This window comes from Carcharhinus amblyrhynchos, chromosome 2, assembly GCF_965287045.1.
Source record: "Carcharhinus amblyrhynchos chromosome 2, sCarAmb.v2.hapA, whole genome shotgun sequence".
Taxonomy (NCBI): Eukaryota; Metazoa; Chordata; class Chondrichthyes; order Carcharhiniformes; family Carcharhinidae; genus Carcharhinus; species Carcharhinus amblyrhynchos.
The window spans coordinates 142,614,243-142,639,641 of record NC_137325.1 but is presented as its reverse complement, the minus strand read 5'-3'; the positions used below and the strand labels follow the sequence as shown (position 1 = coordinate 142,639,641).

Genomic DNA, 25,399 nt, shown 5'->3' with positions numbered 1-25,399 from the left:
CCCGTTGAAGTGGTGGAGGCTGCCTCGCTAAATATATTTAAGACGCGGGTTGATGGGTTTTTGATAAGCGAGGGGATTAAGGGTTATGGGGAGAGGGCGGGAATGTGAAACTGAGACACGACAGATCAGCCATGATCTTATTGAATGGCGGGGCAGGCTCGAGGGGCTAGATGGCCTACTCCTGCTCCTATTTCTTATGTTCTTATGTTCTTATGTTCTCTCCATTCTCTGGGACATTGTCCCAGTTCTTGACACAATTGTTAGACACTCATCCCCACCCCCCCCACCCACCTCTGACCTCTTTATTACCCCACCCATGCTTATTCCCTCTCCAAAGCCCCTCATATTTCCCACGCCCACTCCATGTCTGAGTGCAGCAAGATCTGGGCAGTATCCAGGCTTGGGCTGGCTGACAAGTGGCAAGTGAGACACATTCCCTGGAGAGACGAAGGTTGAGAGGCAACCTGATAGAGGTTTATAAGATGTTGAGAGGAATAGATAGGGTGGATTCTCAGAGGCTATTTCCCAGGGCTGAAATGGTCGCTACGAGAGGACACAGGTTTAAGGTGCTGGGGAGCAGGTACAGAGGAGATGTCAGGGGTAAGTTTTTCACTCAGTGAGTGGTGAGTGAGTGGAATCGGCTGCCGTTGGTGGTGGTAGAGGCGAACTCGCTGGGGTCTTTTAAAGACTTCTGGATGAGTACATGGGATTTAATGGGATTGAGAGTTATAGATAGGCCTGGTAGGTAGGGATATGATTGGCGCAACTTGTGGGCCGAAGGGCCTGTTTGTGCTATAGTGTTCTATGTTCTAAGTAACATTTACTTCACACAAGTGCCAGGCAATGACCTCCAACAAGAGATGGCCCTTTGACATTCAATGGCATCGCTGAATGCTCCATATCAACATTTTGGGGGCTTACCGTTGATCAGCAGCTGGACTAGCCATATAGTCTACTACAGTAAATGAGAGGCTAGGAATCTTGCAGGAAGTAACTCCCCTTCTGACTCCCCCAAGCCTGTCCACCATCTGTAAGGTCGTGTGATGGAACACTCCCCACCTGAAGGATGGTGGTGGCTCCAACAACACTCAAGAAGCTCGACACCATCCAGGACAAATCAGCCCATCCACAAACATTCACTCCCTCCACCACCGATGAACTGCAGCAGCCACGTGTACCATCTACAAGAACCACTCACCAAGATTCAAGGGTGGCACAGTGGCATAATGGTTAGCACTGCTGTCTCTCAGCGCTAGGGACCCAGGTTCGATTCCTCGCTTGGGTCACTCTCTGTTGCACGTTCTCCCCGGGTCTGTGGCACACTGAGGCAGCAGTGCTAACCACTGTGCCACTCTGTGCTGCCCCAGCTAGGCACTTAGGGATGAGTATTGTAATGCTGGCCTAGCCAGTGAGACCTGACAGGGTGGCTGGAGTGTTTCTTCCTGTGGAAGAGTCTAGAACAGTTGAAAAGTGAGGGCTCAGCCACTTCTGATCACGATGAGGAGGAATGGTTTCACCCACACGATGGTGAGTCTCTGGAAGAAGAGACCTTGAACGATTTAAGGCAGAGTGAGATGGAATTTGTGGACAGTGGGATGGGAAGTAGCCCTGGTAATCTGAGGAACAGTTTAACTGTAACACAGCGCTGATAGGTTGTAAAGTCTCCCTCAGCAAGAATTTGAAAAGATTAGATAACGATGAGATAACAGATTTGTTTTACAGCCGCAACAGGTTCGTACCAGAAATAGCTCTCTTTTAGACTTCATAGGATCATTGAATCACAACAGTGCAGAAAGAGGCCATTTGGCCCATTGAGCCTGCACCGACAACCATCCCATTTATCCCCATAATCTCTGTATTTACCCTGCTAATCTCCCTGATACAAAGGGGCAATTTAGCATGGCCAATCCACCCAATCCACATATCTTTAGACACTGAGAGACAATTTAGCATGGCCAATCCACCTAACCCACATATCTTTGGACGCTAAGAGGCAATGTACAATGGCCAATCCACCTAACCCACAAATCTTTGGACACTGAGGGACAACTTACCATGGCCAATCCATCTAACCCACAAATCTTTGGGGCTAAGGGGCAATTTAGCATGGCCAATCCATCTAACCCACATACCTTTGATGTAGAGATGCCAGTATTGGACTGGGGTGGGCACAGTAAGAATCCTCACATCACCAGGATAAAGTCTAACAGGTTTATTTGGAATTATGAGCTTTTGGAATGCTGGGAGGTGAGTCCCTGATGAAGGGGCAGTGCTCCAAAAGCTCCTGATTCCAAATAAACCTCTTGAACTTTAACCTGGTGTTGTGAGACTTCTTACTGCACACACAATTGGACAGTAGGGGCACTTCAGCATGGCCAATCAACCTAACCCACAAATGTTTGGAGTGTGGGAGGAAACTGGAGCATCTGGAGGAAACCCACACAGATATGGGGAGAACATGCAGACACCACACAGACAGTGACCCAAGCTGGGAATTGAACATAAGAACATAAGAAATAGGAGCAGGAGTAGGCCATCTAGCCCTTCGAGCCTGCCCCGCCATTCAATAAGATCATGGCTGATCTGAAGTGGCTCAGTTCCACTTTCCCGCTTTCTCCCCATAACCCTTAATCCCCTTGCCTACCAAAAACCTATCTACCTACGTCTTAAATATATTTAGCGAGGCAGCCTCCACCACTTCAACGGGCAGAGAATTCCAGAGATTCACCACCCTTTGAGTGAAGAAGTTCCTCCTCAACTCTGTTCTAAACTGCCCCCCAATTATCTTGAGGCTGTGCCCTCTAGTCCTGCTGTCCTTTCTGAGCGGGAAGAACCTCTCCACCTCTATCCTATCCATCCCTTTCATCATCTTATACGTCTCAATGAGATCTCCCCTCATTCTTCTAAACTCTAACGAGTACAAGCCTAGTTTATTCAGCCTCTCCTCATAGCTCAACCCCCTCAACTCCAGTATCAGCCTAGTGAACCTCCTCTGCACTCCCTCCAAGGCCAAAATATCCTTATGCAAGTGCGGCGACCAAAACTGCACACAGTACTCCAGCTGCGGCCTCACCAGTGCCCTGTACAGTTGCAGCAAGACCTCCCTACTTTTATATTCAATTCCCCTCACTATGAAGGCCAGCATCCCATTTGCCTTCCTGACCACCTGCTGCACCTGCAGGCTGGGTTTTTGCGACTCATGCACAAGGACCCCCAGGTCCCTCTGCACCGTAGCATGCTGCAGCTTTTCGCCCCATAAGTAGTAGTCCCTCCTACTATTATTCCTGCCAAAGTGGATAACCTCACACTTGCCAACATTATATTCCATCTGCCAGGTCCTCGCCCACTCGCTCAGCCTATCTAGATCCCTCTGCAGACTTTCTACACCCTCCGCACAATTTGCTGTTCCACTTATCTTGGTGTCATCAGCAAATTTCAACACCATACACTCGGCTCCCTCCTCCAGATCATCTATATAAATGGTAAATAGCTGAGGCCCCAGCACCGACCCCTGGGGCACTCCACTAGTCACCAACCGCCAATCCGAATAGCACCCATTGACCCCCACTCTCTGCCTCCTATTTGACAGCCAATCCCCTATCCACGCTAACACCTTACCCCCAACTCCAAGCCCCCAGGCCTTCTGTAATAACCTCTTGTGAGGCACCTTATCAAACACCCTCTGAAAATCAAGAAACACCACATCCACCGGTTCCCCTCTATCGACCGCACTAGACACATCCTCATAGAGATCCAATAAATTCGTCAGACACGACTTCCCCTTAACGAAACCGTGCTGCGTCTGCTCTAGCAAACAATTCTCCTCAAGATGCCTCAAGTCCCTGGCACTGTGAGGCAGCAGTGCTGACCACTGCGCGCCCAGATGGACTTGTTTCATAAAGCAAGAGGAGTTTGCTGACACCAAGGGTGGAATTCTCCGGCTGTTCATACCGAACTGGATTCTCTGGGCCCACTGCAGTGAAGGGAGGTTTGGCTGCGCACCAAATTCTCCATCCTCGCTGGCAGGGGTGGTGGGGTATGAATGACTGGAGAATTCATGGTGGCACAGTGGTTAACACTGCTGCCTCCCAGTGCCAGGGACCCGGGGGATTCCCGGCTTGGGTCACTGTCTGAGTGGAGTCTGCACATTCTCCCCGTGTCTGTGTGGGTTTCCTCCGGGTGCTCCGGTTTCCTCCCACAGCCTGAAAGACGTGCTGGTTAGGGTGCATTGGCCGTGCTAAATTCTCCCTGAGTATAACCCAAACAGGCACCCGGGATTTTCACAGTAACTTCATTGCAGTGTTAATGTATGCCAACTTGTGACTAATAAATAAATTTCACTTTGGAACATTCTTCACTCGGAGGGTTACGAGTCTTTCAAATTCTGTGTTGGGTAGAGTTACTCCAAGAATAAAGTAAATTACCTGTTGGGGACCAATCATCTCAGTCCCATCACTGCAGGGGTCCCTCAGGGTAGTGTCCAGGGGCCAATCAACTTCAGCTGCTTCATCAATGACCTTCCTCACTGATAATAGTTTTAAAGTTTAACGTACAGCACCATTCGCGACCCCTTCGATACTGGCATGTCTGTTCTAACACACGCATCAGGGCCTGGACAATATCCAGGCATTGGGCTGGCAAGTGGAGGTAACACTCATGCTACACAAGTGTCTGTGTGGAGTCTGCACATTCTCCCCGTGTCTGCGTGGGTTTCCTCCGGGTGCTCCGGTTTCCTCCCGCAGTCTGAAAGACGTGCTGGTTAGGTGCATTGGCCGTGCTAAATTCTCCCATCTCTAACAAATGACCATCTCTAACAAAAGAGAATTGAACCTTCTTGAAGAAGAGTTATATACGCTCAAAATGTTAACTCTGCTTCTCTCTCCACAGATGCTGCCAGACCTGCTGCGATTATCCAGCATTTTGATTTGATTTGCTTTGATTTATTATTGTCGCACGTATTAACATAAAGTGGAAAGTATTGTTTCTTGCGTGTTACAGTCGTGGCTAAGGTGTAGAGAAAGATCAACTTAATGCAAGGTAAGTCCATTCAAAAGTCTGACAGCAGCAGTTCTTGAGTCGGTTAGCATGTGGCTTCAGTCTTTTGTATCTTTTTTCCAATGGAAAAAAAGTGGAAGAGAGAATGTCCGGGGTGCGCAGAATCCTTAATTATGCTGGCTGCTTTGCCAAGGCACTGGGAAGTGTAGACAGAGTCAATGGATGGGAGGCTGGTTTGTGTGATGGATTGGGCTACATTCACGACCCTTTGTACTTTCTTGGGCAGAGCAGGAGCCCATACCAAGCTGTGATACAACCAGAAAGGATGCTTTCTATGGTGCATCTGTAAAAGTCGGTGAGAGTCGTAGCTGACGTGCCAAATTTCCTTCGTCTTCTGAGAAAGTAGAGGCGTTGGTGGGCTTTCTTAATTATAGTGTTAAGAAAGCATTTTCTGCTTTAATTTAAGATCCTGAGGGTTCCTGACTGGGTGGATGTGGTGAGGACGTTTCCTCTTGAGGAAGAATCTCAAACTGTTGAAAAGTAAGAGCTTACCCGCGCAATGAGGAGAGATGTTTCCTCCCAGAGGGTGGGGAATCTCTGCGACTTTCTTCTTTAAGTGTCAATGGAAGAAGTGAATTTGAATGGCTTTGAGGCAGAGCTCGAAAGATTCCTGATTAACGAGAGGGTGAAAGGCAGGAATGTTGCTGCCCGTGGGATCTTGCTGTGCACAGGTTGACTGCCACGTTTCCCATATTGTAACAGTGACCGCCATTCAAAAGTACGTCGTGGGCTGTAAAGTGCTCAGAGGCTGTGGGGGGGATCGTTTAGATCCGAAACATTGAAGGTGGCCAGAATTCTCCAGGCTCGCCCGCGGCTGGGATTCTCCAGTCCCGCTGCGGCGAATGGAGATTCGGCTGAGCGCCAAATTCTCCATTCTCGCTGGCAGCAGTGCGGCGGTGGGGGGAGAAAGATGCGGAGATACTTTGAGGAGAGGTTGAATAAACTGAGGTTGTTGTCACCGGAAAGACGGATGGAGAGAGAGCAAAGAAGGCTCATCAGGGCCTCGAGGGTGTTGGCTATGAGGAGGGGTTGAATAAACTAGGATTGTTTTGACTGGAAAGAAGGAGGCTGTGGGGAGACCTGATAGGGGTCTACAGAATGATGAGACAGGGTGGATGGTCAGAGGCTTTTTCCCCAGGGTGGGAATGTCAATTACACGGGGGGGCACAGGTTCAAGGTAAGAGGGGGAAAGTTTAAGGGAGATGTACGGGGGGAAGTTTTTCACACAGGGAGTGGTGGGAGCCTGGAACGTGCTGCCAGAGGAGGTGGTGGAAGCAGGTACATTAACAACATTTAAGAGGCATCTGGATGGGTACAGGAATAGGGAGGGAATAGAGGGATACGGACCGAGTAAGGATTTGTTTTAGTTTAGTTAGAACATCATGATCGGCACAGGCTTGGAGGGCCGAAGGGCCTGTTCCTGTGCTGTAGTCCTCTTCGTCCTTTGAGACCCAGGCTCAAATCCAAACAAGGATTTCTCCCCTCAGGGCAAATTGAGAGTCTCCTTCAACCCATTTCCTGAAGTGTCTGGTCGCTTATCTCGCCAGCCGCTGCCTCACAGCGCCTGTGTAGATTGCATCGTATTAACTTGTAATTAATCGCAGCTCGGATGGAGGCTGAGAAAGCCTCTGTCAGCCCTCGTAGACGTTTTATTGTACCAAACAATGAAGGCACGGTAACTGTCTACAACTCAGAGCACGGAGGACATAAACAGTTCCAAAAGTGAGATTATTTACACAATCTGCAATTTAGATGACTTAAATACGCAGGTTATTAATATCGGATAAACCCCGGTTGGAAGATTTTGAGACAGTAAATCAATACGGCAGGGCGGCAGACTGTTATAGCGCAGAAGGAGGCCATTTGGCCCATCGCGCCTGCACTGGCCCTCCGAAAGGGCCTTCCTCCCACTATCCCACCTCCTCCCCGCAACCTTGCGCATTCTTCCCTTTCAGATAATTCTCTAATGCCCCCCCCCACTTTGATGCCTCGATCATTGAAAAAGCCTCTGACTACCTATTCTGTCTGTGCCTCTCATAATTTTTAAAGATTTTATTAGTCGCAAGCAGGCTTATGTTAACGCTGCAATGAAGTTACTGAGAAAATCCCCCAGTCGCCACACTCAGGCACCTGTTCGGATACACTGGGGGAGAATTTAGCACGGCCAATGCATTTACAGTCATAGAGATTTACAGCATGGAAACAGGCCCTTTGGCCCAACTTGTTCATGTTGCCCTTTTTTTAAAAACCCCTAAGTTAATCCCAATTGCCCACATTTGGCCCATATCCCTCTATACCCATCTTATCCGTGTAACTGTCTAAGTGCTTCTTAAAAGTCAAAATTGTACCCGTCTCTACCACTACCTCTGGCAGCTTGTTCCAGACACTCTCCACCCTCTGAAAAAGTTAACCGGCATGTCTTTCGGGCTATGGGAGGAAACCGGATCACCCGGAGGAAGAAACTCCACGCAGACACAAGCATGACGTGCAGACTCCGCACAGACTGTGACCCAAGCCGGGAATCGAACCAGAATCCCTGGCGCTGTGAGGCAGCACTGCTAACCACTGTGTCACCATGGCTAAGGTGTCTGTCAAAAGATCCAGAGGCCAGAGAAGTGGGATCCCGCAGAAAACCAGCCGGGATTCTCCAGACTTGCCCGCTGGGATTCTCCAGTCCCGCCGCAGCGAAGGAATGCTTGGCTGAGCGCCAAGTTCTCCGTTCTCATCGGTAGCGGTGACTGGGAGCGTGAGACCAGAGGATTCCGGCCACCGTGTTGGGGTCACTTTCGAATTTATTTGTTCGTGTGATGTCGTTTGCTCTTCCAGCATTTAATGTCCAACCCAAATTTCCCTTGAGAAGGTGGCAGTGAGTTGCTGCCATGAACTACTGCAGTTTCAGGTCTGGAATGCTCTGCCTGGAAGTGTGGTGGAGGTGGGTTCAATCAAGGCATTCAAGAAGCGTTTAGATGATTACTTGAATAGAAACAATGTGCAGAGTTACGGGCGAATGGCAAGGGAATGGCACCATGGCATGATGTTCATTTGGAGAGCCGGTGCAGGCTCGATGGGCCAAATGGCCTCCTTCTGCGCTGTAACAATTCTGTGACTCAGACCGTGAGGCCCCACAGCACTGTTGGGGAGGGAATGCCAGGATTTTGACCCAGTGACAGTGATGGAATATACATGGGATGATATATTTCCAAGTCAGGATGGTGAGAACGCAGTGAATCTATAACTTGCATTGCAACAACTCACCAAGGACGGTGAGTGGCTTGGGGCGGGGGGGGGGGTCATCTTGCAGGGGTGTCACAGTGGGTTAGCACTGCTGCTTCACAGCGCCAGGGACCTGAATTCGACTCACGGCTCGGGCCACTCCACTGTGTGGAGTTTGCACGTTCTCCCCGTGTCTGCGTGGGTTTCCTCCGGGTGCTCCGGCTTCCCCCCCACAGTCTGAAAGACGTGCTGGTTAGGTGCATTGGCCGTGCTAAATTCTCCCCAAAGGTAGGGGAGTCTAAAACTAGAGGGCATAGGTTTAAGGTGAGAGGGGAGAGATACAAAAGGATCCAGAGGGGCAATTTGTTCACACAGAGGGTGGTGAGTGTCTGGAACAACCCTGCCAGAGGTAGTAGTAGAGGCAGATACAATTTTGTCTTTTAATAAGCATTTAGATAGTTACTTGGGTATAGAGGGATATGGGCCAAATGCAGGCAATTGGGATTAGCTTAGGGGTTTTAAAGAAAAAGGCAGCATGGACAAGTTGGGCCGAAGGAGCTGTTTCCATGTTGTAAATCTCTATGACTCTTATGACTCTCTCAGTGTACCCGAACAGGCACCGGAGTGTGGCCACCAGGGGATTTTCACAGTGACTTCATTGCAGTGTTAATGTAAGCCTACTTGTGACACTAATAAATAGGCTATTTGGCCCCTCGTGCCTGCTCCACCATTCAATAAGGTCATGGCTGATCTTTTTGTGAACTCAGCTCCACTTACCCACCCCCTCACCATAACCCTTAATTCCTTTACTGTTCAAAAATGTATCTATCCTTGCCTTAAAAACATTCAATGAGGTAGCCTCAACTGGGCAGGGAATTCCACAGATTCACAACCCTTTGTGTGAAGAAGTTCCTCCTCAACTAAATCTGCTCCCCCTTATTTTGAGGCCATGCCCCCTAATCCTAGTTTCACCGCCAGTGGAAACAACTTCCCTGCTTCAATCTTACGTATTCCCTTCATAAACTTTATTCTTCTGAATTCCAATGAGTATAGCCCCAGTCTACTCATTCTCTCCTCATAAGCCAAGCCTCTCAACTCTGGAATCAACCTAGTGAATCTCCTCTGCACCCCCTCCAGTGCCAGTATATCCTTTCTCAAGTAAGGAGACCAAAACTGTACACAGTACTCCAAGTGTAGCCTCACCAGCACCTTATACAGCTGCAACATAACCTCACTGTTTTTAAACTCCATCCCTCTAGCAATGAAGGACAAAATTCCATTTGCCTTCTTTATTACCTGCTGTACCTGTAAACCAACTCCCTGCAATTCTTGCACAAGGACACCCAGGTCCCTCTGCACAGCAGCATGCTGCAATTTTTTACCATTTAAATAATAGCCCATTTTGCTGTTATTCCTACCAAAATGGATGACCTGACATTTACCAACATTGTACTCCATCTGCCAGACCCTCTCTCACTCACTTAGACTATCTATATCCCTTTGCAGACTTTCAGCATCCTCTGCACACTTTGCTCTTCCATCCATCTTAGTGTTACCTGCGAATTTTGACACACTCTTGTCGTTAGTGTGCTTAAACTGGACCATCTCGAGGGCAACATGACAGCTCAGAGACTATCTCTGTTGCTGTGCGGACACATGGATTTGGGCCTGTGTCTGTGGGAGTTTGCACGTTCTCCCCGTGGTTGCGTGGGTTTCCTCCGGGTACTCCGGTTTCCTCCCACATCCCAAAGATGTGCTTTTAGGCTGATTGATTGGGTAACAAATTGTCCCTATATTGGACCTCCCTGATCCTCGCACATTAGGCGTAGACTAAAATCATGAATAGGTCACTGAGACAGTGGGACGGCGGCGTGGGCTCGTTGGGCCGAAGGGCCTGTTTCCCGTGCTGTGTTGTTCTTTGTTCTTTGTTCTTTGTACTACACTTGGTCCCCAACTCCAAATCATCTTTGCAAATCGTGAACAATTACAGTCCCAACACTGATCTCTGAGGCACACCACTAGTCACTGATCGCCAACCAGAAAAACACCCGTTTACCCTCACTCTTTGCTTTCTGTTAGTTAACCAATCCTCTATCCATGCTAATACATTACCTGTAACACTGTGCACCTTTATCGAAAGGACAAGACAACGTGGGGTCAGAAGTCTTGTTTCAGCTATGCAGAGCCCAAGTTAGACCACACTTGGTTAGTGAGGCTGCACTTGGAATATAGTGTTCAATTCTGGTCGCCACACTACCAGAAGGATGTGGAGGCTTTGGAGAGGGTACAGAAAAGATTTACCAGGATGTTGCCCTGGTATGGAGGGCGTTAGCTGTGAGGAGAGGTTGGAGAATCTTGAATTGTTCTCACTGGAGCGACGGAGGTTGAGGGGCGATCTGATAGAAGTCTACAAGATTATGAGGGGCCTGGACAGAGTGGATAGTCAGAAGCTTTTTCCCGGGGTGGAAAAGTCAATTACTAGGGGGGCACAGGTTTAAGGTGCGGGGGGCAAGGTTTAAAGGAGATGTACGAGACAGGTGTTTTGCACAGAGGGTGGTGGGTGCCTGGAACTCGCTTCTGGTGGAGGTAGGGGAAGCAGATATGCTAGTGACTTTTAAGGGACATTTGAACAAATACATGAATAGAATGGTAATAGAGGGTTACAGTCCCCAGAAGGATTGGGGGTTTTAGTTCAGTTGGGCAGAACGGTCGGTGCAGGCTTGGAGGGCCGAAGAGCCTGTTCCTGTGCTGTAATTTTCTTTGTTCTTTGTTTGTTTTTCAGTTTTGACCACAGCTGGAGTTGCTGTGTGAAGATGTGGGCATCAGACCTTTCAAAGGACATATTAACCATGGAGATAGCGCAGTGTAGCTTTAACCAGAATGAAACCGGGACCGTGCATCTTGTCCACTTGAGGCTACCGTACACACATGTACCAGCAGAGGGAGTCTGCTCACAAGGGATCAGAAAGGACCTGTGTTTAACAGCTGGCACTGTTCTAATTTTAAACGTCTCTGGATAAAGTGTGCTTCACAAACACATCACAAATAAGAACCCACCATGGAGGTTGTTAGCGTGGCGGAAAATGAACAGAGAAGCCCTGAGCGGAGACTCCTACTGGGCAACGTTGATCCTCTCTTATGAGTTCACCCACCAGGATATCATGCTACCTGATGGGGACAGAGTGAGGTGCTTGCAGATGACTTAGATGCAGGTAGGGCTTAAACAAAGAACTTAAATTGCTACAATGCCTTTAATGACCTCAAGACATCCCAAAAGTGCTTTACTGTCACTTACGTGCCTTTCTCAACCGTTGTAATATGGGAAATCCAGCAGTCAATTTGAATAAAGAACAGTACAGCACAGGAACAGGCCCTTTGGCCCTCCAAGCCTGTGCTGATCACGTTGTCCGACTGCCTGTATCCCTCTATTCCCCATTTGTTCATGTGTCTATCCAGATAGGTCTCAAATGTCGCTGATGTACCTGCCTCAACCACCTCACTTGGCAGTGCATTCCAGGCCCCCACCACCCTCTGTGTAAAAAACTTCCCTGTGCATCTCCACTGAGCCTTTCCCCCCTTTACCTTGAACATGTGCCCCCTTGTAATTGTCATTTCTGTCCTGGGAAAAAAGCTTCCAAGTGTTCACCTTATCCGTACCCCTCATAATTTTATAAACTTCTATCAGGTCGCCCCTCAGCCTCCGTTTTCCCAGGGAGAACAATCCCAGTTTGTTCAACCTCTCCTCATAGCTAATATACCCTCCGTACCAGGCAATATCCTGGTAAACCTTTCCTGTGCCCTCTCCAAAGCCTCCATGTTGTCCTGGTAGTGTGGTGACCAGAACTGGACCCAGTGTTCCAAATGTGGCCTAACCAACATTTTACATAACTGCAATATAATTTGCCCACTTTTATACTCGACGCCTTGTCCGATGAAGGCAGGCAGGTCATGTGCTTTCTTCACCACCCTTTTCCAGCTGTGCTGCCATTTTTAAGGATCTGTGGACCTGGTACTCCCAGATCTCTCTGTGTGTCTACACTCCTGATGGCTCTGCCAATTATATTATAGCTTCCACCTGAATTGGATCTACCAAAATGAATCACCTCGCGTTTGTCCAGATTAAATTCCATCTGCCATTTCTGCGCCCAATTTTTCAGCCCATCGATACCCTGCCGTACTCTCTGACATCACTACCCGCAACATGTGCACAGCAAGATCCCAAAACGTAAACATGGCCTCTTTGTGGTTGGGGGTGAAATATTGGCCAGGGCGCCCTGCCCTACTTCCGAGTAACGCCTTTAAGTACGCGCCCAGGGAGGCAAGAGAGGCTCAAACATCTCATCCGGAAGACAGCGCCTCTGACAGTGCAGCACTCCCTCAACCCCTGCGCCGCGGGGGCGCCAGCTTGAATCCTGGGGCACGGGCGTCCCGGGAGCGGGGCTTAAACCCCACGAACCGCTGGCGGCGCGGACTTGCGTCGCTGGCCGGAGATCTGCCTTTTGGCCACCTTGTTGGAGGCAGCAGCTGGGGGCTGACACTCCTTCTGTCTGTCAAAGTCTAGTTGGGTAGGTGTGGTGGGGGGGGAGGGGGGGGGGGGGTTGGGGGGTGGTGGTGGGGGGGTGTTAATCGTAAGATGGTTAAAAAAAAAAGCACGCAACAATGAAGGGAAACGAAAGATCAATGCTCCGGGATGCCAGTGACACAGTCGACTTTGTGAAGTAAATGATTGCTTGAAAGTACAATGGTTTATGATTACGCCAAGCCTTAATTGCCCATATCGAAAGACATTCCCCTCGCCATTTACATACCTTTCCGTTAACTCATCGTTTACCACCAGCCAAAGGTTAAGGTCACCCTTTTCGCTGGATCTGTCCCTTTTTATTGCTTCCCGGATTACCTGCTGACTTGCAATTTTGACAGCTTACCCTCCTGGCTGAGAGGGAGGGAGGGAGGGAGGGAGTGGAGTGGGGGGGGTGGGGGGGAGTGTAAAATGGGTGGCACCCGTTCACCGGACTGACATGGATCTCAAGAGGATGAGGCATGTTAGACCTCGGCTCGCTCCCGACATGAAGAGGCTCTGCCGGGGGTGCGTCTGGTGTGCGGTGTTCCTCGCGGCAACCGTGAGTATCCCTGCCCGTTCGACGAGGGCTCTCGGGACAGCCCGCGCCCACCCGGCGACGCTTAGTCAGGAGGGATGGAGGGGGGGACGTTGAACCAGAGCTCCTTAGCCTTTAAGCATTCTGCGCGGTGTTTGTTGCGATTACCCCAGGGGGCAGAATTAAAACATCAGATGCAAAATCACTGCCTGAGCATAAGCGCAGTGCAAACATTGATAACGGTTTGTCGGATTACGAGGTGAGTCTATTTTTTTGTTTGCCCGCCTGGCTTGTTTGGACAATCCACACTTTAAAACCACGGGGCGGGATAAACCACCGGGAGCCCTCCGCAGAAACAGCTCGGGAGACGCGCCCTGAGTTGTCAGAGCTGTGAAACTGCTTAACTTTGGCCAGCCGAGGATCTGTGAGTCTCGGAAACGATCGGAAATGAGGAAGAAATATACTTGCCAGGCTGGAGGCAACAGATGGGGGTGGGGGTGTGGGGGGGAGATAGAAGGGAATGCAGGGGTATGTGTGTAACGATATTTGTTGGGGAGAAGGGGGCAGTGAGTGACGGAGGTATGTGAATCTCACGGGTCTACTTTCTGGAAAAGAACTACATCACTTCGGATGCTGGAATCTGAAACCCAAAGAGAAAATGCTGGAAGATCTCAGCGGGTCTGGCAGCATCTGTAAGGAGAAAAAAGTGCTGACGTTTCGAGTCCAGACGACCCGTTGCCAAAGCTGCTGATATTTTCCAGCATTTTCTCTTTTGGTTACTTTCCGGGAAGTTTTTTTTTTAAGCTTTTATTTATTAGTGTTGCGAGTAACTGTGCGCAGTTTTGGTCGCCGCACTTGCGCAAGGATATATTGGCCTTGGAGAGAGTGCAGAGAAGGTTCACTAGGCTGATACCGGAGATGAGGGGGTTAGCCTATGAAGAGAGACTAAATAGACTGGGTCTGTACTCGTTGGAGTTTAGAAGGATGAGGGGGGATCTTATAGAGATGTATAAGATAATGAAGGGGATGGATAGGGTAGAGGTAGAGAGATTCTTCCTGCTTAGAAAGGATAGCAGAACTAGAGGGCACAGCCTCAAGATAAGTGGGGGGGCAGTTTAGATCAGAGTTGAGGAGGAACTTCTTCACTCAGAGGGTGGTGAATCTCTGGAATTCTCTGCCTATTGAAGTGGTGGAGGCTGCCTCGCTAAATATATTTAAGTCACGGGTAGACAGGTTTCTGATAGACAGGGGAATTAAGGGTTATGGGGAGAAAGCGGGAAAGTGGAACTGATCCACTTCAGATCAGCCATGATCTTATTGAATGGCGGGGCAGGCTCGAAGGGCTAGATGGCCTACTCCTGCTCCTATTTCTTATGTTCTTATGTTCTTATTAAGTAGGCTTATATTAACACTGCAATGAAGTTACTGTGAAAATCCCCTAGTCACCACACTCTGGTGCCTGTTCGGGTACACTGAGGGAGAATTTAGCATGGCCAATGCACCTAAGCAGTACATCTTTCGGACTGTGGGAGGAAACCGGAGCACCCGGAGGAAACCCACGCAGACACGAGGAGAACGTGCAGTCTCCACACAGAGAGTGACCCGAGCCATGAATCAAACCTGGATCCCTGACACTGTGAGGCAGCAGTGTTAACAACTGTGCCACCGTGCCACCTCATAGTTCCCCTCCCAGCCACTCACCCATCCTGACTTGGAAATATATCGGCCGTTCCTTCGCTGTTGCTGGGTCAAAATCCTGGAATTTCCTCCCTAACGGCATCGTGGGCCAACCCACAGAACATGGACTGCAGCGATTCAAGAAGGCAGCTCACCCCCACCTTCTCAAGGGGCAACTAGAGATGGGCAATAAATGCTGGCCCAGCCAGCGACACCCATGTCCCACTCATGAATTAATTGCACCCTCTGTCAAACTGAGGTGGTCCTGAACACGGCTGACTGTGTGCTAACTCACACCGAGATCCTTCCAGCTATCACCTCTACCATTGCTGACCTACACTTTTTAGGAGTCGCAGCGTCATGTTGCAACTGTACACAACTCTGGTGCGGCCGCACTTGGAGTACTGTGTGTAGTTCTGGTCCCCACATTACAGGAAGGATGTGGAGGCTTTGGAGAGGGTGCAGAGGAGGTTTACCAGGATGTTGCCTGGTATGGAGGGGAGGTCCTATGAGGAGAGACTGAGGGATTTGGGGTTGGTTTCGCTAGAAAGAAGGCGGCTAAGAGGGGATCTTACTGAAACATATAAGATGATTAGAGGTTTAGATAGGGTGGATAGTGATAGCCTTTTTCCTCGGATGGAGAAAGCTAGCACGAGGGGGCATGGCTTTAAATTAAGGGGGGTTAGTTATAGGACGGATGTCAGAGGTAGGTTCTTTACCCAGAGGGTGGTGAGGGGTTGGAATGCCCTGCCTGCTGCAGTTGTAAATGCGCCTAGTTTGGGGGCGTTTAAGAGATCCGTGGATAGGTTTATGGATGGAAAGGGATTGGTTTAGGTTAGAGGGTCATTGCTTTTTAACTGGTCAGCGCAACATCGTGGGCCGAAGGGCCTGTTCTGTGCTGTAATGTTCTATGTTCTATGTACACTGGTTCCTGTTTAACACACGCCTCAATCAGGGGAAGCGGAGGGGGGGGGGGGGGGCGGGGTGGGTGGGGGTGTCAGAATATTGAATTGGATGATCAGCCATGACGGTGATGAATGGCGGAGCAGGCTGGAATGGCTCTCTCTTGCTTCTAGTTTCTAATGGCCTTGTTTTCAGGTCCCACCATGGCCTGGCTCCCTCTATTTTTGTGATCCGCTGCACCACTCTCTGAGGTAACTGCACAGTAGCGCAGCGGTTGGCACTACTTCTTCACAGCTCCAGGGACCTGGGTTCGATTCCCGGCTCGGGTCACTGTCTGTGCGGAGTTTGCACATTCTCCCCGTGTCTGCGCGGGTTTCCTCCGGGTGCTCCGGTTTCCTCCCACAGTCCAAAGATGTGCGGGTTAGGTGGATTGGCCCTGCTAAATTGACCCTTTGTATCAGGGGATAAATATGTGGGGTTACGGGAATAGGACCTGAATGGGATTGTTGTCAGCATAGGCTTGATGGGCTGAATGGCCTCCTTCTACACTGTATGAATTCTGTTATCTCCTAATGTGGCTTACTGTCAGGTTTTGTGTTATTTATTTGAGGTTGTTATAATATTGTTGCGTGGTCACTTTAAGAGTCTAACATTCAGTATTGGATGGCACAGTGGTTAGCACTACTGCCTCACAGCGCCAGGGACCTGGGTTCGACTTGGGTTGCTGTCTGTGTAGAGTTTGCACATTCTCCCTGTATCTACATGGGTTTCCTCCCACAGTCCAAAGATATGGAGGTTACGTGGATTGGCCATGCTAAATTGTCCCTCAGTATCCAAAGATGTGCAGGTTTGGTGGATTGGCCATGCTAAATTGTCCCTTAGTGTCCAAAGATGTACAGGTTAGGTGGATTGGCCATGCTAAATCGCCCCTCAGTATCCAAAGATGTGCAGGTTTGGTGGATTGGCCATGCTAAATTGCCCCTTAGTTTCCAAAGATATGCAGGTTAGGGGGATTGGCCATACTAAGTTGTCCCTCAGTATCCAAAGATGTGCAGGTTTGGTGGATTGGCCATGCTAAGTTGTCCCTCAGTATCCAAAGATGTGCAGGTTTGGTGGATTGGCCATGCTAAATTGTCCCTCAGTATCCAAAGATGTGCAGGTTTGGTGGATTGGCCATGCTAAATTGTCCCTTAGTGTCCAAAGATGTACAGGTTAGGTGGATTTGCCATGCTAAATTGCATTTTAGTGTCCAAAGATGTGTAGGTTTGGTGGATCGGCTGTGGTAAATGTACGGGAGTAATGGGGATTGGGCAGTGGTTGGTTGGCCTGGGTAAGATGTTCTTTCGGAGAATCAGTGCACTCTCGATGGGCTGAATGGCCTCCTTCTGCATGGGAGGGATTCTATGGTCAGGTGTACAGATTGTGATATCATCGGCTAGCGATGTCACAGGCTTTGACTCAGTCTAGGCCCAGCCTTTGCAGAGTTAACAGCTATTCAATAAACCTGTGTTGTAATTTACATCCTACCCCACGTGCTACAACCCCGCGTTCCTGTGTCCTGAGGGTGTGGTACAATTTGTCTTATGATGAGGGGGATTGAATATAAAAGTAGGGAGGTCTTGCTGCAGCTGTATCGGGCATTGGTGAGGCCGCAGCTGGAGTACTGTGTGCAGTTTTGGGCGCCGCACCTGCGCAAGGATATTTTGGCCCTGGAGGGAGTGCAGAGGAGGTTTACTAGGCTGATACCGGAGTTGAGGGGGTTGAGCTATGAGGAGAGGCTGAATAAACTGGGCTCGTACTCGTTAGAGTTTAGAAGAATGAGGGGAGATCTCATTGAGACGTATAAGATGATGAATGGGATGGATAGGATAGAGGTGGAGAGACTCTTCCCGCTCAGAAAGGACAGTAGGACTAGAGGGCACAGCCTCAAGATAAAAGGGGGGCGGTTTAGAACGGAGTTGAGGAGGAACTTCTTCACTCAAATGGTGGTGAATCTCTGGAATTCTCTGCCCGTTGAAGTGGTGGAGGCTGCCTCGCTAAATATTTTTAAGACGCGGGTTGATGGGTTTTTGATAAGAGAGGGGATTAAGGGTTATGGGGAGAGGGCGGGAAAGTGGAACTGAGCAGTGACAGATCAGCCATGATCTTATTGAATGGCGGGGCAGGCTCGAAGGGCTAGATGGCCTACTCCTGCTCCTATTTCTTATGTTCTTATGTTCTTATGCTCCTCCTGCTTTGTTGTAGTCAAAGGCGCTATATCAGTTGTTGGTGTGCTTAATGCCGTGAGATAGGAGGGTAGGCAGGGCCTGAATTAAATGCCGGCCGCTCCAACAGTGCAGCACTGCCTCTGTACTGCACGGTAGCCGCTGATAGCATGTGCTCAAGAGTGGGATTTTCCAGTCCCGCCTGCCCCTTGGCTATCAATTCCTGCCCTGAGGTCAACGGACTTTGCAATAGTCCATCAAAGTTTCCATCCCACCCTCCCAGGGCAGGCAGGGCCAGAGCATTTACCCCCATGCTCTGGAGTGGGACTTTCTCTCCTAACTCCTGACTCAGGAGAAAGAGTATTATCATAGAACCAGAGAAAATTACAGCTCAGAAACAGGCCTTTTGGCCCTTCTTGTCTGTTGCCGAACCATTTTTCTGCCTAGTCCCACTGACCTGCACTTGGACCATATCCCTCCACACCCCTCTCATCCATGAACCCGTCCAAGTTTTTCTTAAATGTTAAAAGTGACCCCGCATTTATCCGGCAGCTCATTCCACACTCCCACCACTCTCTGTGTGAAGAAATCCCCCCCTAATATTCCCTTTAAACTTTTCTCCTTAACCCATGCCCTCTGGTTTTTCTCTCCCCTAGCCTTCCCCACAATACTCCTGGCATTGAAATTGACACACCTCAAAAGATTACTTCCACCACAGTCAACCCTTCCATTTGTGATTTTGCTTGAACTAACCTGTCTTTTTACCCCCAATCTACTATCTGCCCCGGCACTCTGGTTCCCATCCCCCTGCAAATCTAGTTTAAACGCCCCCCCAATAACACCAGCAAACCTCCCTGCGAGTATATTGGTCCCCTTGTAGTTTAGGTGTAACCTGTCTCTCTTGTATAGGTCCCGCCTGCCCCAGAAGAGGTCCCAATGGTCCAAGAATCGGAAACCCTGCCCCCTACACCAGTTCCTCAGCCACGTGTTCATCCACCCAAGCATCGTACTCTTACCCTCGCTGGCACGTGGTACAGGTAGCAATCCTGAGATTACGACCCTCGGGATCCTGCTTTTTAACTTCCTTCCAAGCTCTCTATACTCTCTCTTTGTGACCTCCTCACTTTTCCTACCTACGTCATTGGTACCGATGTGTGCCACGACATCTGGCTGATCTGTCCCTTGGGTCAAGGCTGGCACCGTGTTCAGCACACAAAAAAATGCAGTTAAACTGTGAGAGTCCGATTACCAAAATGTTGACCAACCCACAGAGAGTGAACAAGGAGCGAACCATTCGGAGGAACTTTGACATCAGTGGCGCCATGAAAGTTATGCCCAACGGTTCGAGTCTAATAGGCCTCTTTGTCAGAAATTTGACACAGAAGACATGCGTGAGAAGGTCATAGAAGTCTACAGCATGGAAGCAGGCCACTCGGCCCAACTTATCCATGCCGCCCCTTTTTGTTTTAACCGTTAAACCACCGGGGTGGCCCGATGGCACAGTGCTTAGCACAGCTGTCTCGCAGCACAGGGACCCGGGTTCGATTCCCGGCTCGGGTCACTGTCTGAGTGGAGTTGGCACATTTTCCCCCGTGTCTGCGTGAGTTTCCTCCGGGTGCTCCGGTTCCCTCCCACACTCCAAAGACGTGCAGGCTAGGTGGATTGGCCATAATAAATTTCCCCTTGGGTGTCAGGGGGACTAGCTCGGGTAAACACATGGGGATAAGGGGATTGGGCCTGGGTGGGATTGTGGTCAGTACAGACTCGATGGGCGGAATGGCCTCTTGCACTGTAGGATTCTATGATTCTATGATAAGCTAGTCTCAATTGTCCGTGTTTGGCCCATATCCCTCTATACCCATCTTCCCCATGTAACTGTCTAAAGGCTTTTTAAAAGACAAAATTGTACCCACCTCTACTACTACCTCTGGCAGCTTGTTCCAGACACTCACCACCCTCTGTGTGATAAAATTGCCCCTCCGGACCCTTTTGTATCTCTCCCCTCTCACCTTAAACCTACGCCCTCTAGTTTTAGACTCTCCTACCTTTGGGAAACGATGTTCACTATCTAGCTGACCTGTGTCCTTCATTATTTTATAGACCTCTATAAAGTAATGAGGGGCATTAGAAAAGTGCTGGCACGGTGGTAATGCCACTGGACTAATAATACAGAACCCCAGGGTAATGCTCTGGGGACCCGGGTTCGAATCCCGCCACAGCAGATGGTGGAATTTGAATTCAATAAAAAATATCTGGGATTAAGAATCTACTGATGACCATGAAACCGTTGTCAATTGTCGGAAACACTCATCTGGTTCACTAATGTCCATTCGGGGAGGAAATCTGCTGCCCTTACCCCGTCTGGCCGATGTGTGACTCCAGAGACACAGCAATGTGGCTGACTCTCAACTCCCCCCGAAACGGCCGAGTGGGATACTCAGTACAAGGGGCAATTAGGGGAGGGCAATAAATACTGGCCCAGCCAGCGACCCCCATGCCACATAATAGTCTCCTATTTGGAATCACGAGCTGTCGGAGTGCTGCTCCTTCATCATGGCTAAGATGTATAGGTTGGAGAGGTCAATACATGCGGTTACGGGAATAGGGCCTGGGTAAATTGGCCGGTCGGAGATCAGTACAGACTTGATGGGCTGAATGGTCTCCTTTTGCACTGGGGATTCTATGATAGAGGGATGGTGAGGGCGTTGGAGGGTGGGGAAGGGGGGTGGAGAATGAGGGTTGCGAGGGGCTCGGAGGGGAGATGTGAGTTGTAGGAGATTCCAAGGTTAAGATGGTTACAGGACGATCGTAGAAGATTACAGAGATAATGGAGGCTGTGGATGATGACAGAAGCAGTGAGGTTTGATGGAAGTTTCAGAATTAGAATCATAGAAACCTTACAGTGCAGAAAGAGGCCCTTCGGCCCATCAAGTCTACCAAACACAATCCCACCCAGGCCCTACCTCCATATCCCTACATATTTTACCCACTAATCCCTCTAACATCTCAGGGTACTAAGGGGCAATTATTTTAGCATGGCCAATCAACCTAACCCGCACATCTTTGGACTAGGTAAGGTTGTAAGAGATTTCAGAGATAAGGACAGTCCTAATAGATTACGGGCTAGTGAAGTGTATGGGAGACTAGCGGGGTAAACATGTGGAGTTACAGGGGTAGGGTGGGATTGTTGTCGGTGCAGACTTGATGGTCCGAATGGCCTCCTTCTGCACTGTAGGGATTCAATGTACTTGTCTCACCCCATTCAGATCGTGGGAAAACTCCATCCGGAATGTGAAATCCTAACCGAGCTAAAGAAAGATGAAGACCGATGTTTACAAAGCATTAAGGAGAACGGGAATGCCTCAATCCAGGGTGAGTAACTCACATTTGCTGCCGTTAGTTTCTTCGGAACGGCTTGCGCAAACACGCACGCATTTACAACCCTCCTCTCAATATCCTGTCTGAACCTTTGGACAATTCAAGGACTGAATTCCTTTGCCTCCAATTTCCGAGCAACCTTTGAGCGAGACAATAAATCAATCTGAAATGGAAGAATGTTCCGGAAATGCTGAAGGAGTCAGACAGAGAGAACAATGAGTAACAGGCCTGGAATCTTCCTGGAGGGACAATCATCGGCGATTCTCCCTCTGGTGGGATCTGCCCTCGTTGAAATTCCAAAGCCCCTGTTTCACCCAACCTTCCTCCCTCAGGCTGGGTCAGACAGGAGCAGTGAAAGGTGCCACCGATCCATCGGCACAGAGGGGCTGGCTTCGAGACCTGGTGGGGTGTGAGGGTACGGGGGGAGGCGAGAGTTGCAATGGCGGAGGAGACCTGGGGACGGCTGGGAGTGCGGGGAGACAGACCTGGGTGGGCAGAGGTCAGGGGGTCACAGAGTCATAGAGGTTTACAGCATGGAAACAGGCCCTTCGGCCCAACTTATCCATGCTGTCCAATTTTTACCACTAAGCTAGTCCCAATTGCCCACGTTTGGCCCATATCCCTCTATACCCATCTGACCCATGTGAATGTCTAAGTGCTTTTTAAAAAACAGAATTGTACCCACCTCTACTAATACCTCTGCAGCTCGTTCCAGACACTCACCACCCTCTGAGTGAAAAAAATTGCTCCCCTGGAGCTTTTGTATCTCTCCGCTCTCACCTTAAACCTATGTCTTCTAGGTTTAGACTCCCCTACCTTTGGGAAAAGATGTTGACTCTCTATCTGACCTATGCCCTGCATTATTTTACAGTCCTCATTAAGATCACCCTTCAGCCTCCAATCTCCAGGGAAAAAAGTCCCGGTCTATCCAGCCTCTCCTTATAGCTAAGCCATCAAGTCCATGTAGCATCCTAGTAAATCCTTTCTGCACTCTTTCTCATTTAATAATATCCCTTCTATAATAGGGTGACCAGAATTGTACACAGTATTCAAAGTGTGGCCTTACCAATGTCTTGTACAACTTCAACAAGACATCCCAACTCCTGTATTCAATGTTCTGACCAATGAAACCAAGCATGCTGAATGTCTTCTTCATTCTGTCCATCTGTGACTCCACTTTCAAGGAGCTATGAACATGTACCCCTACATCTCTTTGTTTTGTAACTCTCCCCAACATCCTACCATTAACTGAGTAAGCCCTGCCCTGATCAGACCAGGAGCGGGCAGGGTGTTGGGTAGTTGAGTTTTTTTTGGGGTATGGGAACTGGAAAAAGGGCAGTGCTCAGACCTGGAGGGGAGGAGAGGGGACTGGAGTAGGAGAGGGGGGAGGAGGTTACAGAGTCAGACCGGGCAGAGGTGAGAGAGTGGATATTCAGACTCTGGGGAGGAGAGGGGGGGAGCAAGGTTTGATGGCAAGGTAGAATTGGGGAGAGGGTTGAGGTGTCTGGTCTCAGATTGGGGGCATGGCGTGTGCTTTGTTGGGGGCGGGGGTTTGGGGTTCTGGGGTGTGTCCCATATGGGGCTGGGTCTGATTTTTTTGAGATAATTACTCTAAAGTTAGAAGCGCTTTTTTTCATTCAAACTCTTTCAGTGTAAACTAAAGTTAACTATTACAGTTATTTCCGTTGTATGGTTCCCAGCTAGAGAAAGTTCGCACTTCTGGGCAATTGCCAGGTAAACCTTTACCTGGGAGCTTCCCAGAGGGATTCCCCAGTGCATCATCGAATCCCTACAGTGCAGAAGGAGGCCATTCAGTCCATCAAGTCTGCACCGACCACAGTCCCACCCAGTTCCTATCCCCTAAGCCCACGTTAGCTAGTCCCACCGGCACTAAGGTGGAAATTTAATATGGTCAATGCACCTAACCAACATGTCTTTCCGACTGTGGGAGGAAACCGGAGCACCCAGAGGAAATCCACACGGACACGAGGAGAATATGCAGACTCCACACAGACAGTGACCCAAGCCAGGAATCAAACCCGGGTCCTTGGTGCTGAGAGGCAGCAATGTATCATCGGGACATCCCCCTAAACGCAACACAAGGGAACCAGGAGGTTATTTCAACTCAATGAACTTTCTTCAGGGCTGGAGTAAAGTTTGCAGCGGCACGGTGGCACAGTGGTTAGCACTGCTGCCTCACAGCACCAAGGACCCAGGTTCGATTCCTGGCTTGGGTCACTGTCTGTGTGGAGTTTGCACATTCTCCCCGTGTCTGTGTGGGTTTCCTCCGGGTGCTCTGGTTTCCTCCCACAGTCCAAAGATGTGCGGGTTAGGTGGATTGGCCCTGCTAAATTGCCCCTCAGTGTCAGGGGGACTAGCTAGGGTAAATGCATGGGGTTATGGGGCTAAGACTTGGGTGGGATTGTTGTCAGTACAGACTTGATGGGCCGAATGGTGTCCTTCTGCACCGTCAAGATTCTATAGAGATTTTAAAGCAAATAAGAAACAGGGAAAGTGGAAAAGGAGCAAAAAGGAAGGTTTGTGATAGGCTGGAAGGCAACACATAGTCAACGGTAACAGATTGATGACGCAAGTTTGACAAAGAGTAGTACAGGACTGTGAATCATCCAGGACAAAGCAGGATACTTGACCAGCACCACATCTGCTACCTTAAACATTCACTCCCTCCACAGTGGCAGCAGTGTGTACTACCTACAAGATGCTCTGCATCAGCTCATCAATTTTCCTTAGACAGCACCTTCCAAACCCAGAACCACTTCCATCTAGAAGGACAAGGGCAGCAGATGCCTGGGAACATCATCACCTGCAAGTTCCCCTCCAAGCCACTCACCCATCCTGACTTGGAAACATATCGCTGTTCCTTCACTGTCAAAATCCTGGAACTCTCTCCCTAACGGGTGTCCCTACACCTTGGGGACTGCAGCGATTCAAGAAGGCAGCTCACCACCGCGTTCTCAAGGGGCAATTAGGGATGGGCAATAAATGCTGGCCCAGCCAGCGACACCCACATTCTTTTGAATGCAAGTTTTAAAAAGTAGGAAATGGACCCAGAGCGAAAGGGAAACTTGCATTTACATCGTGCTTTACATGACTACTGGATATCTCAAAGTTCTTTACAGCCAACGAAACACTTCTGATGTGTAGTTACTGTTGTAATGGAGGAAGAAAGCCACCAGTCTCCCACAAGACGCAATGTGAGAATGCCAAGATTGGCTGTTTTTTTGTGAAGCTGATTGAGGGATAAACATTGGCCAGGACTCCAGGGAGATCTCGCCCGAGGAGGTGTAAAATTTTTCATGGGGTGTGGGCATCGCTGGCAAGGCCAGTATTTGTTGTCCATTGCTAATTGCTCTTGGACTGAATGGCTTGTTGTATCCAGAGTGATGTGTAGGGTGACAGACGGGAGGCAGGATGTGACGAGTTGGAAAGGTCAAGTCCAATGTTCCCTTTAAGTTGATTGTTGCACTGTCAAGTGATAAACTCAGCTGAATATGATGTTCTATCCCATGGACAATGTCAGATACATTAGCTACGTGATGTTGGGCGTGGACTCTGGCCAGCTGGCAGCTGTGAGCGTATGTAACGCACGCAACATTCCCTGCTGCTGCAAAGCTGGGCGCACGCACAGTCAAAGGGAGATTGGTCACGTCTAGAGGTCTAGGTGTCTAGATCACCAGCAACTGGCACAATGGTTAGCTCTGTTGCCTCACAGTGCCAGGGTCCTGGGTTTGATTCCCGGCTTGGGTCACCGTCTGTGCGTTGTCCGCATGTTCTCCCTGTGTCTGTGTGGGTTTCCTTCTGCCGCTCCGGTTTCCTCCCACAGTCCAAAGACATGTTGGTTAGGTGGATTGG

General features: G+C 49.5%; 1 protein-coding gene across 1 annotated transcript in view; it reads left to right on the top strand.

Annotated features, from left to right (window-relative positions):
* The first annotated feature begins 13,301 nt into the window (after positions 1-13,301).
* The window catches only part of ghrhrl (growth hormone releasing hormone receptor, like), a 52,197-nt gene continuing 40,099 nt past the window's right edge, over positions 13,302-25,399 (top strand). The window contains exons 1-2 of the mRNA XM_080213596.1: positions 13,302-13,388; positions 21,415-21,520. Coding sequence (XP_080069722.1) covers positions 13,302-13,388; positions 21,415-21,520 — 193 coding nt within the window. The remainder of the gene's footprint in view (positions 13,389-21,414; positions 21,521-25,399) is intronic.